Raw genomic sequence first — 20153 nt, 5'->3', positions numbered from 1 at the left:
GTTCAGAAAATGAATTCCCAAAACAGATGAGGTGGAAGAGAATTTGACCAAAGATAAAAACAGACGTTGCTGGAGAAACTCAGCAGATCTTAACAGGGGAGGCGATAGCCTCGTGGTATTATCACTGGACTGTTAATTCAGAAACCCAGGTAATGTTCTGGGGATCCGGATTCAATTTGAATTCAATCAAAATTTAGAATTGAACATCTAACAATGACTGTGAATCTTATCGATGATTAGATTAGATTCCCTACAGTGTGGAAACAGGCCCTTCAGCCTAACAAGTCCACACCGACCCTCCAAAGAGTAACCCACTTAGACCCATTTCCCTCTGACTAATGCACCTAACACTATGGTTAACTTAGCATAGCCAGTTCACCTGACCTGCACATCTTTGTGACTGTGGGGAAACTGGAGCACCTGGAGGAAACCCATGCAGACACGTGGAGAATGTGCAAATTCCATACAGACAGTTGCCCGCGGTTGGAATCTAGCCCGGGTCCCTGGCACTTTGTGGCAATAGTGCTAACTGAGTCACCGTGCTGCCTCATGATTGTGGGAAAAACCAATATAGTTCACTAATCACCTTTATGGAAGGAAACTACTATCCTTACTTGATCTAAATTACATGTGACTCCAGAAACACAGCATTGTGGTTGACACTTAACAGCCATCTGGGATGAGCAATAAATGGTAGCTTAGCCAGTGACGCTGTCATTGAATGAATGATTTTAAAGAACTGGACATTTCCGGTTTAGTGTCCCTTCAGAATTGTGCCGTTCAGAAGAAAGGTCAGTGGACCTGAAACACTGACTTTGCTTCCTCTCCATGATGCTGCCAGACCTGCTGAGTTTCTCATAAGTTCATAAACTCAAGATATAGGAGCAGAATTAAGCAATTCAGCCCATTAAGTCTGGGTTGTCATTCGATCACAGCTGTTATGCTCCACACTCCCATTTTCCTGTTTTCTCTCCTTATCCCTTCAACCCATTACCAATTAAAAATCTATCTGTCTCCACCTCAATTTTACTCACTGGTCCAGCATCCGCTGCACTTTGGGGTAGTGAATTTGACAGATTCACAACCATTTGGGAGAAGTAGTTTCTCCTCAACTCTGTTTTAAATTTGCTACCCCTTATCCTAAGACTAGGTCCTCTTGTCCTAGAATGCTCCACAAGAGGGCGCATTCCACTGCACATCTATTGTATCCATACCTTTTATCATCTTGAAATCTCAACTTGATCTCCCCTCATTCTTCTAAATTCCGGGGAGTATAGGCCTAAACTGTTCAATCTCTCTTCATGCAACAAACTCTCATCTGTGGGATCAATCTAGTCAACCTGTGACTCAGAAGGGAAGGGGGGAGAACAAGAGAGCGATAGCAATAGGAGATTCAATGGTGAGAGAAACAGACAGGAGATTCTGTGGTCGCAAACGAGACTCCCAGATGGTATGTTGCCTCCTGGGTACCAGGGTCATGGATGTCTCAGAACAAGTCTACAGGATTCATAAGGGGGAGGGAGAGCGGCCAGAAGTCGTAGTACATGTCTTTACCAATCACATAGGTAGGGAAAGGGAGGGGCACCTGAAAAGAAAATATAGGAAGTTAAGTTGGAATCTAAAAGGCTGGACAAGCAGAGTAGTAATCTCGGGATTGCTACCGGTGCCACAGGCTAGTGAGGCTAGGAACAGAGATCAAGTGCAGATGAACACGTGGCTGCAGGGCTGATTTAGCAGGGAGGGTTTCAGATACATGGATCATTGGGATACCTTCTGGGGAAAGTGGGACCTAGCTGAAAATGTGTTGCTGGAAAAGCGCAGCAGGTCAGGCAGCATCCAAGGAGCAGGAGAATCGACGTTTCGGGCATGAGCCCTTCTTCAGGAAGTGGGACCTATACAGGAAGGATGGATTGCACCTGAACTGAAGGGACACCAATATCCTGGGTGGGAGATTTGGTAGAGCTCTTTGGGAGGGTTTCAACTAGTTTGGCAGGGGGATTGGAACCGGAGCCACGGATCTGAGGATGGAATAGCCAGTGAACAGTCAAATATAGGGTGCAGAAGGTCTGTGAGGAAGAATAGACAGTTGATAAGACAAATTTGCAGTCAGTGTAATTGGTTGAAGCATGTCTATTTTAATGCAAGAAGTATCAGGTATAAGGGTGATGAACCTAGACTATGGAGTGGTACTTGGAACTATGATGTTATGGCCATTACGGAGACTTGGATGTCACAGGGACAGGAATGGTTGGTGACTGTTCCAGGATTTAGATGTTTCAAAAGAAACAGGAAGAGACGTAAGAGAGGTGGAGAGTGGCATTACTAATCAGAGGTAGTATCACAGCTGCAGAAAGGGAGGTCTCCAAAGAGGGTTTGTCCACCGAATCCGTATGGGTGGAAGTCAGAAACAGGAAAGAAGCAATCACTTTATTGAGACTTCTCGACAGACCCCCCCAGTAGCAACAGAGACGCAGGAGCAGATTAGGAGGCAGATTTTGGAAAGGTGCAGGATTAACAACGTTGTTGTCATGGGTAACTTTAACTTCCCCAATATCGACTGGAACCTCCTTAGTTCAAATAGCTTGGATAGAGCATTTTTTGTCAGGTGTGGCCAGGAAAGATTCCTGATATAATATGTAGATAGGCCGAGGAAAGGGGCGCCCATATTGGATTTGGTGCTTTGCCCAGGCGTCAGATCCCTTGGTGGGAGAGCATTTCGGTGATAGTGATCACAACTCCCTGACCTTTTCTATAGTTATGGTGAGAGCTAGGAGCAGATAGTATGGGAAAGTATTTAATTGAGGGAAGTGGAATTACAATGCTATTAGGCAGGAACTGGGGTGCCTAAATTGGGAACAGATGTTCTCAGCAACATGCATGACAGTAATATCGAGGTTGTTTAGGGAGCATTTGCTGATAGTGCTGTATAGGTTTGTCCCACTGAGGCAAGGAAGGAATGGCAGGGTGAAGACACCTTGGGTGACAAAGGATGTAGAACATCTAGTCAAGAGGAAGAAGGAAACTTACTTAAGGTTGAGTCGACAAGGATCAGACAGGGCACTAGAGGGTTGCAAGGTAGCCAGGAAGGTACTGAAGAATGGATTTAGGAGAGCTGGAAGGGGGCATAAAAAAGCTTTAGCGAGGAGGATTAAGGAAAACCCTAAGGCACTCTACATTTATGTGAGGTACAAGAGGATGGCCAGAGTGAGGGTAGGGCTGATCAGGGATAGTGGAGGGAGCTTGCGTCTGGAGTCGGAGGAGGTAGGGGAGATCATTAATGAATACTTTGCTTCAGTATTCACTACTGAGAGTGACCTTGACATTTGTGAAGACAGCATGAAACAGGTTGATATGTTAGAACAGGTTGATGTTAAGAAGTAGGATATGCTGAAAAGTTTTAAAAACATAAGGATAGATAAGTCTCCAAGCCAGATGAAATATATCCAGGGTTACTACAGGAAGTGAAGGAAGAGATTGCTGTGCTTTTGGCAATGATCTTTGCATCCTCGCTGTCCACTGAAGTACTACCAGATGATTGGAGGGTGGCAAAGTTATTCCCTTTTTCAAGAAAGGGAATAAGGATAATCCTGGGAGTTACAGACCAGTCAGTCTTAAATTAGTGGTGGGCAAATTATTGGCGAGGATTCCGGCAGACAGGATTTATGATTATTTGAAAATCATTATTTGATTAGAGATGGTCAGTATGGCTTTGTGAGGGGGCAGGTCATGTCTCATAAGCCTTATTGAATTCTTTGAGGATGTCACAAAGCACAATGATGAAAGTAGAGTAGTGGTTGTGGTGTACATGAATGAGCCTGGAAGTTCTGGGTGGAGAGATAAATGGGAGGGGGTGGGGCTGGAGAGAACGTAGCAAGGAGTGCAACAGGTGGATGGAGGAAGGGGTAAAGGTGACAGGTTGGAGAGGAGGGTGGAGTGGATCGGGGAAGGAAGATTGACAGGTGGGACAGGTCATGAGGATGGTGCTGAACTGGCAGGTTGGAACTGGGGTAAGGTGGGGGGTGGGGGGGGGGGGGGGGGGGGGGGGGGGGGGGAGGGGAAATGAGGAAACTGGTGAAGTTCCATGGTCCACATTGATGCCCTGGGATTGAAGGGTTCCGAGGCGGAAGATGAGGCGTTCATCCTCCAGGCGTCAGCTGTTGAGGGAGTGCTGGTGGAGGTGGCCCAGGACCTGCATACCCTTGGTATATTGGGAGGGGGAGTTGAAATATTCGGCCACAGGGCGGTGGGATTGATTGGTGTGGATGTCCTGAAGATGTTCCCTAAAGTGTTGTGCGAGAAGGCGTCCAGTCTCCCCAATGTAAAGGAGACCGCATCAGGAGCAACCGATGCAATAAATGATATGTAGAAGTGCAGGTGAAACGTTCGTGTATGTGGAAGGTTCCTTTGGGGCCTTGGATGAAGGGGGGAGGTATGGATGCAGGTTTTGCAATTCCTGCGGTGGTGGGGAAGGTGCCAGGAGGGGAGGGTGGGTTGTTGGGAATCGTGAACCTGACCAGGTAGTCACGGAGGGAACGCGTCTTTGTGGAAAGGGGTGGAGAGGGAAATATATCCCTGGTGGTGAGGTCTGTTTGGAGGTGGCTGAAATGTCGGCAGATGGTGCAGTTTATGTGGAGGTTGGTGGGGTGGCAGGTGAGGACCAGGGTGGTTCTGTCTTTATTGCAGTTGGAGGGATGGGGTTTGAGGGCGGAGATGAGATAGAGGGCACCTTCAACCACATGGGAAGGGAAATTAACGGTCTTTAAAGGAGGAGGCCATCTGGTGTGTTCTGCGGCGGAACTGGTCCTCCTGTGAGCAGATACAGCAGAGGCGGAGGAATTGGGAATACAGGATAGCACTTTTGCCGGAGGTAGGGTGGGATTAGGTGTAATCCAGATAGCTGTGGGAGTTGGTAGGATTGTAAAAAATGTCAGTGTTGCGTCGGTCATCATTGATGGAGATGGAGAGGTCTAGGAAGAGGAGGGAGGTGTCAGAGATGGTCCATGTGAATTTAAGGTTGGGGTGGAATGTGTTGGTGAAATTGATGAACTACTCAACCACCTCATGGGAGCATGGGAGCATGAGGTGGCGCTGATGCAATCACCAATGTAGTAGAGGAAAAGGTGGGGAATGGTGCCGGTGTAACTACAGAAGATGGACTGTTCTACGTAGCCGACAAAGAGACATGCATAGCTGGGGCCCACACGAGTGCCCGTGCCTATCCCTATCGTCTGGAGGAAGTGGAAGGATTTGAAAGAGAAATTGTTGAGGGTGTAGACCAGTTCAGCCAAATGAATGAGAATGTCAGTGGAAGGATACTGGTGGGGATATCGGGCGAGGAAGAAACAGAGGGCTTGGAGGCCCTGGTCATGACGGATTAAGATGTAGAAGGACTGGATAACCATGGTGAAGATGAGGCTTTGGGGTCGGGGAAACAGAGGTCATGGAGGAGATGGAGGGCATGGGTGGTATCCCAAAGATATGTGGGGAGTTCCTGGACTGGGGGGAAAAGGGCCATATTGAGGTAGGTGAAGATGAGTTCGGTGGGGAGGACCAGGCTGAGACAATGGGTCTGCCAGGGTAGTTAGACTTGTGGATCTTGGGTAGGAGGTAGAATTGGGCGGTGCTGGGTTCCTGAACTGAGGTTGGAAGCTGTGGATGGGAGATCCCATGAGGTGGTGTATGGTCTGGGAGATGATGGCTTGGTGATGGGGGTCTATACAGCTCAGCTTTACAGAGCCCTGGTTAGACCACACTTGGCATATTGTGTGCAATTCTAGTTGTCTCATTATAGGAAATATGTGGAAGGTTTAGAGAGGGTGCAGAGGAGATTTACCAGGATGTTGCATGGACTGGAGGGCATTTCTTATGAAGAAAGGCTGAGGGAGCGGGGTTGTTCTCATTGAAGTGAAGAAGGATGAGAGGAGATTTGATAGAGGTGTACAAGATGATGAGAGGCACAGGTAGAGTGAATAGTCAGAGGCTTTTTCCCAGTGCAGAAATGGCTAACACAAGGGGGCATAATTTTGAAGTGATTGGAAGAAGGTTTAGGGGTGATGTCAGAGGTCTGTTCTTGACAGAGAGAATGATGGGTACGTGAAATGCACTGCCAGAGGTGGCGTTTGAATCAGATACGTTAAGGACATTAAAGTGACTTTTGAATAGGCACATGGGTGACAATAAAATGAAGGGTATGTGCGTTAGTTTGATCTTAGAATAGGATAAAAGGTCAGCACAATATCGAGGGCGGAAGGGCCTGTACTGTGCTGTACTGTTTTGTTTTTGATGTATGTTATATGTACCACCTCTGAACTGCCTCCAGTGCCATTACATCTTTCCACAAATAAGGGGACCATTACTGTGCGCAATAATCCAGGTGCAGTCTCACCAATACCTTCTATAGTTTACTTATATGCTTTATATTCTATTCCTTCAGCTGTAAAAGCCAACATTCTATTCACTTTCTTTATTATCTGCTGTACCTGCATGCTAGTTTTCTGTGACTCATGAACGAGTTCTCCGTCAACTTTTGTTCTTATTTCCAGTTTCCAAATCTGCAGTTCTTTATTTTTCAGTTAGAAGTTGAACAAGGAGATAGATAGGCAGAGACCCTAGTGAGGCTGGGATCAGGGGAAAGCTAAAAATAGGAACAGGGCAAAGAGTGTGGCAACGTGGATAGGGATGGCTTGAAGAATGATAAAGAGAATTTGGAGAGGAGAAAGAGAGTGAAGAAGATGGACGAGGAGGGAAGTAGTTAATAGCAAGGGGGGAGTAGTTGGTGGAGTGGAATGGGAAAGTGAGATCATGAATGATTGGGACAATTTTCCACAGCTCCCTGAGATAATTTTTGGAAGCAGAGTAGGGGGAATCAAAAGAATAAGATCAATTTCCCTTTCATTGAGTGGGATGCCTAAAACAGGGTTAATTTACCCTGAATTATCAAGGGAGGATCAAAGGGTTTAATGTTGTGTTTTGAGTGGAGAGGTTCCCTGTTTTTTGGCGTTTGGACATCCTACAGAAAATTACTTAATTAGGATGGAAGCAATGAATTGAAATAGAATTATAGGAAAACTAAATATTTACAATGTGTTTTAATTTTTTTTTGTTTGTCTTTACTAAATATGACTGGGGATTAAGTCAGTGCAAGCTCAAAATGTTTATGGGAGCCTTGCTATAGGCCAGATTCATTGCTATAAAATGACAAGACAATGAACTGTTTAGCCCAAACAAGTTGTGTTGAGTTTGTCAACCATGCAAGAATTGTACAACGTTATGTGCCTGCTGTTTTTGATTCTGCTTTATGCACAGTTGCTGTCTTGATAATGAACCCCAGTGATTCTGCAGCCTAACAGTTCTTCATGGGTAAAAAAAACCCTCTATCTTAACTCTATTGAATTGCAAGTTGTATGTAAATCTGCTACTCAAGCAATGGAAGCTACTCCTATAATATGTCTATCCTTTCATTATTTTAAATATCTCTACCAAGTCGTTCATTCATTTTCTCTATTCATTGACACCAGTCCCAATCTTCTTTCATTTTGTATTTTCTCTTGTCAAGCATTGTCCTGATGAATTTACACTATACCTCGTGCCTCAACTTTCTTCCCATAAAGTAAGACTTAACATTGCGCACAGTTCAAGAAGGCAGCTCAGCAACTACCTTCCCCGAGGGCACTTAGAGTTATGGACAATAAATATTGGCATTACCAGTGAATTCCATATCCATGAATGAATAATAAAATGGTGCAGAGAAGGAAATAATAAAAATAAAACTAATTCTATTACATTTTAGTGCCGCAATTACATCTTAGTGTTTTTTATTCTCGACTTCTTGCCATACCATCCATTATTCAGTTAGGATTTTATGGCTTTATCTCATTGATGAGTTGTTTACCCTTTATAGAATCTATAGAATCACCAAAGTGTGGAAACAGGCCATTCAGCCCAACAAGTCCACATCAACCTTCTGAAGGGCATCCCACCCAGACCCATCCCCATAACCCTGCATTTCCCATGGTTAATGCCCCTAACCTATACATCCCTGGACACTGTGGGTAATATTTCATGGCCAATCCACCCAACATGCACATGTTTAGACTGTGGGAGGACACACAGACATGGGGAGAATGTGCAAATTCCACACAGGAAGTCGCCCAAGAGTGGAATTGAACCCAGGTCCCTGGTGCTGTGAGGCAGCAGTGCTAACTATATGAGTCTGGGCTCGGAATTTCTCTCTCTTTCTACGAATCCCGTCTTCACCCATTAAAATATTGCAGTTTTGCCATTGGATTCTCTCTGCAACAATTTTCCTCATTCCACCATCTTATCATTTTCCACCCAGCAACCGTATGTGAATCCTTAAGATTATTTACTGTGCTTCCTAGTTGAATATGACGAGCAGGAATAGAAATAGACAATTCACTCCCTTGAACCTGCCTCACCATTTAATATAATTTTGGAAAATCAAATGGAGTCATAGTCATACAAAGTGTTCCAATCAGTCCACACCAACCATGTTCCCAAACTAAAATATTCCCACCTGCATGTGCTTGGCCCATACCCCTTTCTTATTCATGAACTTATGTAAATGTCCTTTAAACATTGTAACTGTATCTGCAACCTATCTTTCTCTGGCAGTTCATTTCACGCACAAACCACTCTCTGTGTAAAACATTTGCTGTTCATGTCCATTTTAAATCTTTCACCTCTCACCTTATAAATATGCTCCCTAGTTTTCAACTCCCCCACCATAGAAAAAGGATCCTTGCTATTCACCTTATCTATGTCCCTCATGATTTTGTAAACCTCGGTAAAGTCACCCATCAGTCTAGTATGCTCCAGTGAAAAATGCCCAAGCCTTTCCGTCTATTTCAGTCTATTTTTATACTTCCCATTCCCAGCAAAATCCAGGTAAATCTTTTCTGAACCATCTCCAGTTTAATAATACCCTTTCTATAATGGGGCAACCAGAACTGCACGCAATACTCCAGAAGAGGCCTCACAATGACCTGTACAGCCTCAACGTGATGTCCCAACTCCTATGCTCAAAGGTCTGAGCAATAAAGACACAGGGGCTAAACATCTCTTTAACCACCCTGTCTACTTGTGACACGAATTTCAAAGAATTATGTACCTGAACCCTTGGGTCTCTGTTCTACAACACTACCCAGGGCCCTGTCATTAATTGCATAAGCGAGGCAAGGAATAAGGAGAGATATCAGCTGAACACATGGTTGCAAGAATGGTGCAGAAGGGAGGGTTTTAGGTACATGGATAATTGGGGCTTATTCTGGAGAAGGTGGAACCTCTATAAACAGGATGGTCTTCACTTGAACCAGAGGGTAACTAATATCTTGGGTGGGAAATTTGCTGGTGCTATTCTGGTGGATTTTAACTAGCTCAGCAAGGGGTTGGGAACCTGAGGTGTAGCTCCAGTGCGCAGAAGGATGAGAGTAGGGAGATGGATAGGATTTCACGGTCACAGGAATGTGCTGGCAGACAGCAAGCTGGTTTGAAGTGTGTTTACTTCAACACCAGAAGTATCTGAAATAAGGTAGGTAAGCTTGCAACATGAATAGGTACTTGGGACTTCGATGTTATGGCCATTTTGGAGACATGGGTAGAGCAGGGTCAGGAATACATGACCAGGTTCCAGGATTTGCATCTTTCATTAAGAACAGGGAAGGTGGTAAAAGAGAGGGAGGTGTTGTCTTGTTAATCAAGGACAGTATAACGGTGGCTGAAAGAACTTTTGACAAGGACTTATCTACTAAGGTAGTATGGGCTGAGATTAGAAACAGGAGAGGAGAGGTCACACTGCTGGGAGTTTTTTTATAGGCCTCTGCAGAGTTCCTGGGCTGTGGAGGAGAGGATCGGCAAAATGATTCAGGGTAGGAGTGAAAGGAACAGGGTGGTCATTATGGGGGACTTTAACTTCCCCAACATTGACTGGAAATACTATAACTCTAGTACGTTGGATGGATCAGTTTTTGTCCAGTGTATGCAGGAGGGTTTCCTGACACAATATGTCGAAGGGCCAACAAGAGGGGAGGCCCCACTGGATCTGGTGCTTGGTAATGAACCAGACCAGGTGTTTGATTTAGTGATAGGTGAACACTTTGGAGAAAGTGACCATAATTCGGTTACATTTAGTTTAGCAATGGAAAGGGATAGGTGCATACCACAGGGCAAGAGTTATCGACAGGGGAAGGACAGTTATAGTGCGATTTGGCAAGACTTAGGAGATATAGAATGGGGTAGCAAAATGCAGGGAATGGGGGCAATTGAAATGTGGAGCTGATTGAAGGAAGAGATATGTGTCCTTCATAGGTGTGTACCTGTCAGCCAGGGAGGAAAGATAAGGTAAGGGAACCGTGGTTTATGACAGAAATTGCATCTCTTGTTCAGTGGAAGGAGGTGGCTTATGTGACGAGGCGATGGAGAGTTACAGATTAGCGAGGAAGGATTTAATGAGAGAGTTAAGGAGAGCAAAGAGAGAACATGAGCAGTCGTTAGCAGATAGAATAAAGGACAACCCTAAAGCTATCTATAGGTATGTGAGGAACAAAAGGGTAATTAGGATAGGAATAGGGCCAGTCAAAGACAGTAGTAGGAAGTTGTGTGTGGACCCTGTGGAGATCGAAGAGGTGCTAAACAAATATTTTTCATCAGTTTTCACTCAGAAAAAGGAGAATATTGTAGAGGAGAAGAATGAGATATGAGATATTAGACTAGAAAGGATCGAGGTTAGTAAGGAAGAGGTATTATCAATTCTAGAAGGACTGAAAGTAGACAAGTCCCTTTGGCTGGATGGGATTTATCTGAGGATTCTCTGGAAAGCTAGAGAGGAGGTGTTGGAGCATTTTGCTTTGATCTTTGAGTCGTCATGGTCTACAGGTTTGGTACCAGAGGACTGGAGGGTTGCAAATGTTCTGCCTTTGTTCAAGAAGGGCAGTAGAGGTGACCCAGGTAATTATAAACCAGTGAGCCTTATACCTGTTGTAGGAAAAGTTTTGGAAAGGATTATAAGAGATAGGATTGATAAGCATCTAGCATGGTTTTGTCAACGGCAGGTCATGTCTCACAAACCTCATTGAGTTTTTTGAGAAGGTGACCAAGCATGTGGATGAGGGTAGGGCAGTTGACGTGATGTATGTGATTTCAGTAAAGCTTTTGATAAGGCTCCACATAGTAGGCTGTTGGAGAAAATGCAGAGGCATTGAATTGAGGGTGATTTAGCAGTTTGAATTAGAAACTGGCTTTCTGTAAGAAGGCAGCGAGTGATGGTTGATGGAAAATATTCAGCCTAGAGTCCGGTTCCTATTGGTGTACTGTAAGGATCTGTTTTGGGACCACAGCTGTTTGTCATTTTTATAAATGGACGCAGGCATTGGTGAGTTAGTAAGTTTGCAGATGGCACTGAAGTTAGTGGAATGGTGGACAGTGTGGAAGAATGTTGCAGGTTGCGGGGGACTTGGATAAACTGCAGAACTGGGCTGAGAAGTGGCAAATGGAGTTCAGCACAGATAAATGTGAGGTGATTCACTTTGGGAAGAATAACATGGAGGCAGAATACTGGGTCAATGGAAAGATTCTTGGTAGTATGGATGTGCAGAGGGATCTTGGAGTCCATGTACATAGATCCCTGAAAGTTGCCACCCAGGTTGATAGTGTTGTTAAGAAGGCATATGGTGTGTTAGATTTCATTGGTAGAGGAATTGAGTTACGGAGCTGTGATGTCATGCTGCAACTATACAAAACGCTAGTGCGGCCTCACTTGGAATATTGTGTACAGTTCTGATCGCCTCATTACAGAAAGGATGTGGAAGCATTGGAAAAGGTGCAGAGGAGATTTACTGGGATGTTGCCTGGTCTGGAGGAAAGATCTTATGAGGAAAGGCTGAGAGACTTGGGTCTGTTGTCATTGGAAAGAAGATTAGGAGGGGATTTGATAGAGACTTACAAGATGGTCAGAGGATTAGATCGGGTAGACAGTGAAAGTCTCTTTCTTGGGATGATGACATCCGCTTGTACGAAGGGGCATAACTACAAATTGAGGGGTGATAGATTTAAGACAGATGTCAGAGGCAGGTTCATTACTTAGAGAGTGGTAAGAGCATGGAATACCCTGCCTGCCAATGTAGTTAACTCAGCAACATTAGTGAGATTTAAACAATCCTTGGATAAGCACATGGATGATGATGGGATAGTGTAGGGGGTTGGGCTTAGATGAGTTCACAGGTCAGCGCAACATTATGGGCCGAAGGCCTGTTCAGTATTGTATTGCTTATATTGCGCTGTATTGTTCTGTGTTCTAAGTCCTGTCCTTGTTCATGGTACCAAAATGCAACACCTCACATTTATCCAAATTAAACTTCATTCTCACCTCTCAGACTATTGACCCAACTCCACATTCTTGTTTGCTGCCATAATCCTTCAACTCATTACTAATTAAAAGTCAGTCTGTCTTCATCTTGAATATATTCAGTGCCCACCACACTCTAGGGTAGTGAATTCCACAGATTCACAACACTTTGAGAGAAGTAATTCCTCATGTTTATTTTAAATATGCTGCCCTTTAGTCTAAAACTGTGACCTCTTATTGCCCCTTTAGTATTGTGTATACATCAATTAGATTTACACTTATCTTTATAAAGTCTGCCAAATATGGGCCTAAGCTACTTAATCTCTCCTCATTTATTTAAACTTCATTTCAGCCCAATTCAATAGCATCAACAAATGTGAATGCCACTTCCGTCAGATGTATATCAAAATCGGATCACTTCCTCACTGCCTATATCCAAACAACTTCTCTGGGACATTATTGCTTTCTTTAATGATTGTGAGAGACTGTCCTTTTAAAACTTTTTGATCCAATTTGGCCAAAGGAACTGAAGGCAGTGTTGCTAAGTTTGTAGATGACGCAAAGATTTGTTTCTGAAATCTACGCTGTGTGCTTCTAATTATTTTTGATTCATCTCATTTCTGTAAATGATTTGGATGTGAACGTAGGAGGTACAGTTAGTACGTTTGCAAATTACACCAAAATTGAAGGTGTAATGGACAGCAAAGAAGGTAATCTCAGAGTACAGTGGGATCTTGGTCCAATGGATGGTGGGCTTCATCATTCCTGATGAAGGGCTTTTGCCTGAAATGTCGATTTTGAAGCTACTTGAATGCTGCCTGAACTGCTGTGCTCTTCCAGCACCACTAATCCAGAATCTGGTTTCCAGCATCTGCAGTCATTGTTTTTACCTCTTGATCAGATGGGCCAATGGGCTGAAGAGCTGCAGATGAAGTTTAATTTAGATAAATGCGAAGTGCTGCATTTTGGAAAAGCAAATCAGAGCAGGACTCTTGCACTTAACGGTAAGGTCCTGGGGAGTGTTGCTGAACAAAGAGACCTTGGAGTACAGGTTCATAGTTCCTTGAAAGTGTAGTTGCAGGTAGATTGGATAGTGAAGAAGGCGTTTGGTATGCTTTCCTTTATTGGTCAGTGCATTGAATATAGGAGTTGTGAGGTCATGTTGCAGCTGTACAGGACATTGATTTTTGGAATACTGCATGAAATTCTGGACTCCTTATCAGAAGGATGTTGTGAAACTTGAAGGGGTTCAGAAAAGATTTACAAGGATGTTGCCAGAGTTAGAGAATTTGAACTATAGGGAGAGGCTGAATAGGCTGCGGCTGTTTTCCCCGGAGCATTGGAGACTGAGGGGTGATGTTATGGAGGTTTATCAAGTTATAAGGAGCATGGGAAGGATAAATAGACAAAATCTTTTCCCTGGGCTGGTACAATTACAGCATTTAAAAGGCATCTGGATGGGTGTATGAGTAGAAAGGGTTTGGAGCGATATGGACCAAGTGCTGGCAAATGAGAGTAGATTAGGTTAGGATATCTGGTCAGCATGGATGAGTTAGATCAAAGGGTCTGTTTCCGTGCTGTACATCTCTATGACTCTCCTCTATCATAAATGTTAATCTACCTGATCGACAGTTTTTCATTTTCCACTTCTTCAAACTTAATTTACTCTTAATAGAATCCTGAATTTTAGGGCAGAATTTAATACGTGCAATGGGTGTCTTGAGAAAACTGCTTGGAACCCTGTGTTGCTTCTCATTATAAACCTATGCAATTACCAAGTAATCAGGCAGTTATCTGGGCAGAAGCACGCATCCCCAGATTGTTGAGTGTGGGTGGATGTTAGGCACCACGATGATCACTGTCTGGAGTTGTGAGAGGATTTGTAAGAAAGGATGGGAGTAGCTTTTTTTGGGGGGGCTTCCCTGATTTTTGAAGCAGAGTTTGTTGGGTGAGCAATAACGATAGTGAGTCCTTCATGACTGTTGGTTAAACAACAGCAGGCTAAAAGCAGAATACTGCTGATGCTGGAAATCTCTAGTGCATGCAGAGAATCTCATGAAACTCAATAGATTTGGCAACATCTGTGAAAAGAGGAACAGCATTAACATTTGCATCTGGTATGACTCTTAATTCAGCTCATAATTTCTACTTGGTAGTATTGCAAAAAAGATGCACCTGTTGTTTTAGAACTAACATAGCCAGACAGCATTTTAAAAGCACCTTATTGCAATACCATGTATGGTATAACAGGCACTATAATTAAATATATTCCCTGGGTTTCACATGATTGAGTGATGGACTTATGCTTACTTTCATCATGGCTTTCCTTCCTCAATTCATAATCTATTTGCAATGGCAGCAGAATTTAACTTTGTATTTAAATTCAGTGGATATTTGATATCAGCATTCATGTTAACATGTGTGCCAAACACACCATTTATACACCTTGTGTCCCTGTTTAAATCCTCACCTCTTGGCTCGCTTCTATCACCGATTACAGTAGGAGTCTCTTCCATACAGTATTTGCCTCAGGTGTGGAAACCATAATGATATTCACATTTTGATATGTGTCTATTTACTGCTTTCTATGTAAAAGAACTAATTCCCATTGCTTGCAGCCCATTGATATTACTGGTTCTCTTATGTAGACCCACAGTGAGACATGAAGAGTTACAAGGTATACAGTATAATTCATGTAACTCTTTTTGTAACAAAAATATTACATTGCTGAATTCAAATGAGTAACATTATGGAAATTGGTCTGTGGTGATAGATCGTTTGACTTGATGGATTTTGAATTAAAATGAGTAGACCCTAGATCCTCAGTGTTGTTTCATGTGTTGGTATACAAGCTAATTGTGTTTCATTTCATTTCTAAGTCAATCAACTCTTTATATTACAGTAAATTGCAAAATGTACTTTCATTAAGCAAGATATTTATTCACAGTTAGAATGATCTTTCTCTTCTGCCTTCTGCTAAGTCCTCATTCTGTTTAACATGAGATCTTAAGAATTAGAGATAGGTGCAATTTCAACATTTAAAAGATGTTTTCGGCAGTACTGGGTCAGAAAGGTTTAGCGGGATATGGACCAAATATAGTCAAATGGATCCAGTTCAGTTTAGGAAACCTGGTCAGCTTGGATACTTGGGTCAAAGCGCCTGTTTCTGTACACTATAACTCTAATTAGAAGCAGGGTTAGGCCATTTGGCTCTTTAAGTTTAGATCAGAGTGGTGCTGGAAAAGCACAGCAGGTCAGGCAGCATCCGAGGAGCAGGAAAATCGACGTTTCGGGCAAAAGCCCTTCATCAGTAATTGAAGCAGGAAGCCTCCAGGATGGAGAGATAAATTTGGCTCTTTACGTTTGCTGTGCCATTTAATAAGGTCGTGGCTGTTCTGAGTATGGCCTCAACTTTTCTATGTTCCCAATATATGCTTTAATTCCATTGTCAGCCAAGAATCTATGTAACTCAGGCTTAAAAGTATTCAATAATCACACCTCCATTGCTCTTTGTTTAAATGAGTTCTGCATTTGGAAGTTGAGAAGGCATTCATTGTTTACTGATATTTTACCTGTTGATATTTCATATCATTGGTACATTTTGTTTTTGCTCCTCACTCACAATAGTATACACATCAGGAACATTTTTCTTTATTTGACCATTTCTTCTTTTGAAATCATATGTCTATTATTCAAAAGTTGGTGTTAATATGAGGAAGCATAGCTGTGCCCAAAACATTTTCTAAATGGCATAATAAATGAAATTTGGTGTGCACCAATCTTTTATCTCTATAGAATTATATTCTAAATATAATTCAGGTATGAATAGTCTGGTTTATTAACATTTGTTTGCTATCTATCCAGCAATGCAGGGTGTGTAGTGAAAATGGAAAATCCTGTGGGTCTGCAGGGTTAACCGATGGTCCAGGTGTCACAGATGCTGACTTTTTGCTTTATGTGAGTGCGCTGACTACAGAACGTTGTGGACAAGAGGATATTGTAGCCTATGCAGCATACTGTCAGCTGGAAGCTGAATTGGACAGGTGGGGATGCTTATGACTAAACTTTAATATGGAAGTAATTGTAACTCTATCTTGATTTCGAATTGGCTTATTCTTAAGTAGCCACATTTCATAAAAGTTAAACGGGAACCTTAATTTGCGACTCAACAATAATTGCTTGCGCACAGCAGGTATGATCCAAGTTTAAAATGCTGCCAAGTTTAAACTTCAAATGTTAAGTTTTAGTCCTAAATTATTGAGATCAGATGTCTAGCAATTTGACAATTTTTGACATTGGCTCAATTGGTCAGAATTATGAAATAAATTTAAGTTGCATTGGTTGTTATCTTTGTTCTAGACTGTAAGGGAGGCACTTCATCTGCATGCAGGAGCACAAGTGAGAATTCATATTATTCCAATTCACCAGTCCAAAAATCTGTTGTTCAGAAATGCCAGTTTTCTAAAGATTTTCTGAGCAGATCCAAGCATCTCATCAGAGTCATTATTGCATGGTTCTTTGGAAGTCGAAGTATGAAAATATATACTTAAATAAATAAATTATTTTCTTTACAGTTTTATCATGTTTTATCATTATTTATGCTTCAGGTAAATATTTAACTTTATAGAGTTTGCAGTTCTCACCGTTGGGGTTAGGAATTATGATATTTTTCTGCAATCTAGAAAATTCTGAATTCCACAAGTGACTTCAAAATGTAAGATATAAGAGCTGAAGTAGGCTATTTGACCCCTATTTCAGTCCATTGATTTTGCCCTCTGGTCCTAGTCTATCGCAAGAGGGAAATGTGCTGTCCAAGTCTATGCTGTGAAGTCCTGTTATGTTTTAATAAGATTGCCTCTCATTCTGCTCAACTGCAATGAGTATGGGTTTGACCTAGCGGAAAGTGAGGACTGGAGATCAAAGTAAAAAAGTGTGGCGGTAGAAAAGTATGGCTGATCAGGTAACATCTAAGGAGCAAGAGAGTCAACGTTTCAAGCATAAGCTCTTCATCAGGAATGTGTTGACATTTCAAGCATAAGCTCTTCACCTCTTTTCATAAAAAAGCCTTTTCATACCCAGGATTGACCTAGTGAACCTTCTGTGGACTGCCACCAATGTCAGTATATCTTTCTTTTAATAAGGGGACCAAAAATGTTCAGCTGTACTCTTTAAATAGCACCTTCCAAACCCACTACTACTATCATCTGAAACAGCAAGAACATCAGATACATGGGAAAACCGCCACCTCACGTTCCCCTTCAAGCCACTCACCATCTAGATTTGGAAATATATCAATGTTCCTTCAGCATCAAAATCCTGGAACTCCCTCCTGAATGGCATTGTAGGTCTACTTGTACCAAATGAACTGCAATTGTACAAGATGGCAGCTCACCACCATCTTCTCACGGCAAAAGTGAGGACTGCAGATGCTGGAGATTCGTGTCAACTGTGGTGCTGGGCAAAGCACAGCAGGTCAGACAGCATCCGAGGAGCAAGAAGATGGACGTTTCGGACAAAAGCCCTTCATCATTCCTGATGAAGGGCTTTTGCCTGAAACATTGATTTTTCAGCTCCTGAGATGCTGCCTGACCTGCTGTACTTTTCCAGCACCACACTCAACCATCTTCTCAAGGTCAACAGGGGCTGGATGTGAAAGAATTATTCACTGTATTCTAGTTGTGGTTCGATTAGTGCTTGTGTAGTTTTTGCAAAACTTCCTTTTCTTTATGTTCCATTCCCTTTCTGATAAAGGTCAATGGTCAATTTACCTTCTTTATTACCTGCTGACCTTGAATGCTAGTTTTTTTGTGGTTGATGCATAAGGACCCCCAAATTTCTCTGTGCTGTAGATTTCGGCAGTCTTTCTCCATTAAGTAATATTCAGTTCCTTTTCCTGCCAAAGTACAAAACCTCACAATTTCTCACATTGTATTCCATCTAACAAGTTAGATAACCAGTTTATATTTTGTTAGATTTGTCAGGCATAACCTCACCTTGATGAAGCCTGCTGTCTCAGCTCTGTTTAATATGGTTAAAAATCATACAACACCAGGTTATAGTCCAACAGGTTTAATTGGAAGCACATTAGCTTTCTGAGTGCCGGTCCTCCTTCAGGTGATTGTGAGCGACGCTCCAAAAGCTAGTGTGCTTCCAATTAAACCTGTTGGACTATAACCTGGTGTTGTGTGATTTTTAACTTTGTACACCCCGGTTCAACACCAGCATCTCCAGATCATGACTGTTTAACATGCACTTCCAAGTTCTCTGCAATCTCATCCTTAATCCTCGTCTAAAATTACAACATTGAAAAGGCATCTGGATGGGTACATGAAAAGGAAGGGTTTAGAGGGATATGGGCCAAATGCAAACAAATGGGGCTAGATCAGTTTAGGAAATCTGATTGGTGCAGATGAGTTATTCCAAAGGGTCTGTTTCTGTGCTATATAATCTGTGACTTTATGTTCCTGTACACACACTGTTTGTGTCACCCTCAATATTTAGCTTCGTGTTCATTTTGTAGTGTCTGCCAACTTTGCAATAGTGCATTCACTTTCTTCATCCAAGTCATGAATAAGTATTATAAATCATTGCGGTCCCTGCACTAATTCTTGTGACAATCCTCTAGTGACAGGTTGCCTTTCTGAAAATGCTGTCTTTGTCCCAAATCTGCATTCTAAAATTAGCCAATCTTCCATACTGATACACTCCCCCAAACCCATGGGCTTTAATCTTGTTAAGAAGCTTCTATGTGCAGTACCTTATCAAATGCCTTTTGGAAATCAGAACATATTGCACCTAATGGTTCCCTCTTATCTATCCTGCTTGTTACCTCCTTGTAGAATTCTAATAAATTTGTCAGGCATGATTTCTCCTTGCTAAAGACATGCTAACTGTGCTTGATTATTAAATGCATAGCCATTGCATCCTTTATTTTAGACTTGAACATTTTCCCAGTGTTTGATGTTAAGCTGACTGATTTATAGTTTTTTTGTGTTTTCTTTCTCTTCCATTTTTAATAAGGGTGTACACTGGTATTTTACCAGTTGTCTGGGACTCTTTCAGAATCCAAGGATTCTTAGAAGATTACAACCAGTGCATTCACTATCATTGTAACTAGGATCCTGGGAGGTAACTTATCAGGTCCAGAGGAACCATCAGCATTAGCTCCATTGGTTTCCTTTGTACTCGAGTATTTTCTTCCCTTTTTTTGGGCTCTTGGTTTAGAATTTTTGAACTGCTTTTAATGTCTTCTGCAATGAGAGCTCGTGTGAAGTATTTGTATAGCTCCTTTGTAATTTTCTGTATCTCCATTATAATTTCTCAGTCTCATTCTCTGAAAAGCCTACGTTAACTTTGACTTTTTCTTTAAACATTTAAAGAAACTCTTGCTGTGCATTTTATTATTACTCATTAGTTTATTGTAATAGTTTATTTTCTTACTCTTTTTAATTTTTTTGCTCAGCTTTTGTTGGTTTTTTAAGCTTCCACAATCCACTGGTCTATTACTAATCTTTGCCACATCATAAGTCTTTTTTCTTTCATATGGTGTTCCGCATCAGTTTACCCTCTTCCTACAATCCTTCCTCACTGTGCTATAATCTTTATTCTATGCTATGAACAATTTTCTTAGACATCTACTATTGTTCATCAACCATTTTTTTAATGAACTTCATTCCCAATCTATTCTAGCCAATGTGACCCTCATTCCTTTATAGTTACCCATATTTAGGTTCAGCAGAATTGTTTCTGACTCATGCTTTTCACTCTCAAACTAAGTCCCAAAATTTACCAT

At 42.2% G+C, this 20153-nt stretch overlaps 1 protein-coding gene across 2 annotated transcripts in view; it reads left to right on the top strand.

The window, feature by feature from the left end:
* Positions 1–20153, top strand: part of lmln (leishmanolysin-like (metallopeptidase M8 family)) — an 82972-nt gene that overhangs the window by 23173 nt on the left and 39646 nt on the right. For both annotated transcript variants that reach the window (XM_072579592.1, XM_072579593.1), the window contains exon 6: positions 16226–16404. In XM_072579592.1, the coding sequence (XP_072435693.1) occupies positions 16226–16404 (179 nt within the window). The remainder of the gene's footprint in view (positions 1–16225; positions 16405–20153) is intronic.

Source organism: Chiloscyllium punctatum, chromosome 10, assembly GCF_047496795.1.
Source record: "Chiloscyllium punctatum isolate Juve2018m chromosome 10, sChiPun1.3, whole genome shotgun sequence".
NCBI lineage: Eukaryota > Metazoa > Chordata > Chondrichthyes > Orectolobiformes > Hemiscylliidae > Chiloscyllium > Chiloscyllium punctatum.
Note: the sequence above shows the minus strand (reverse complement) of the source record. Positions and strands in the feature narration are given on the sequence as shown.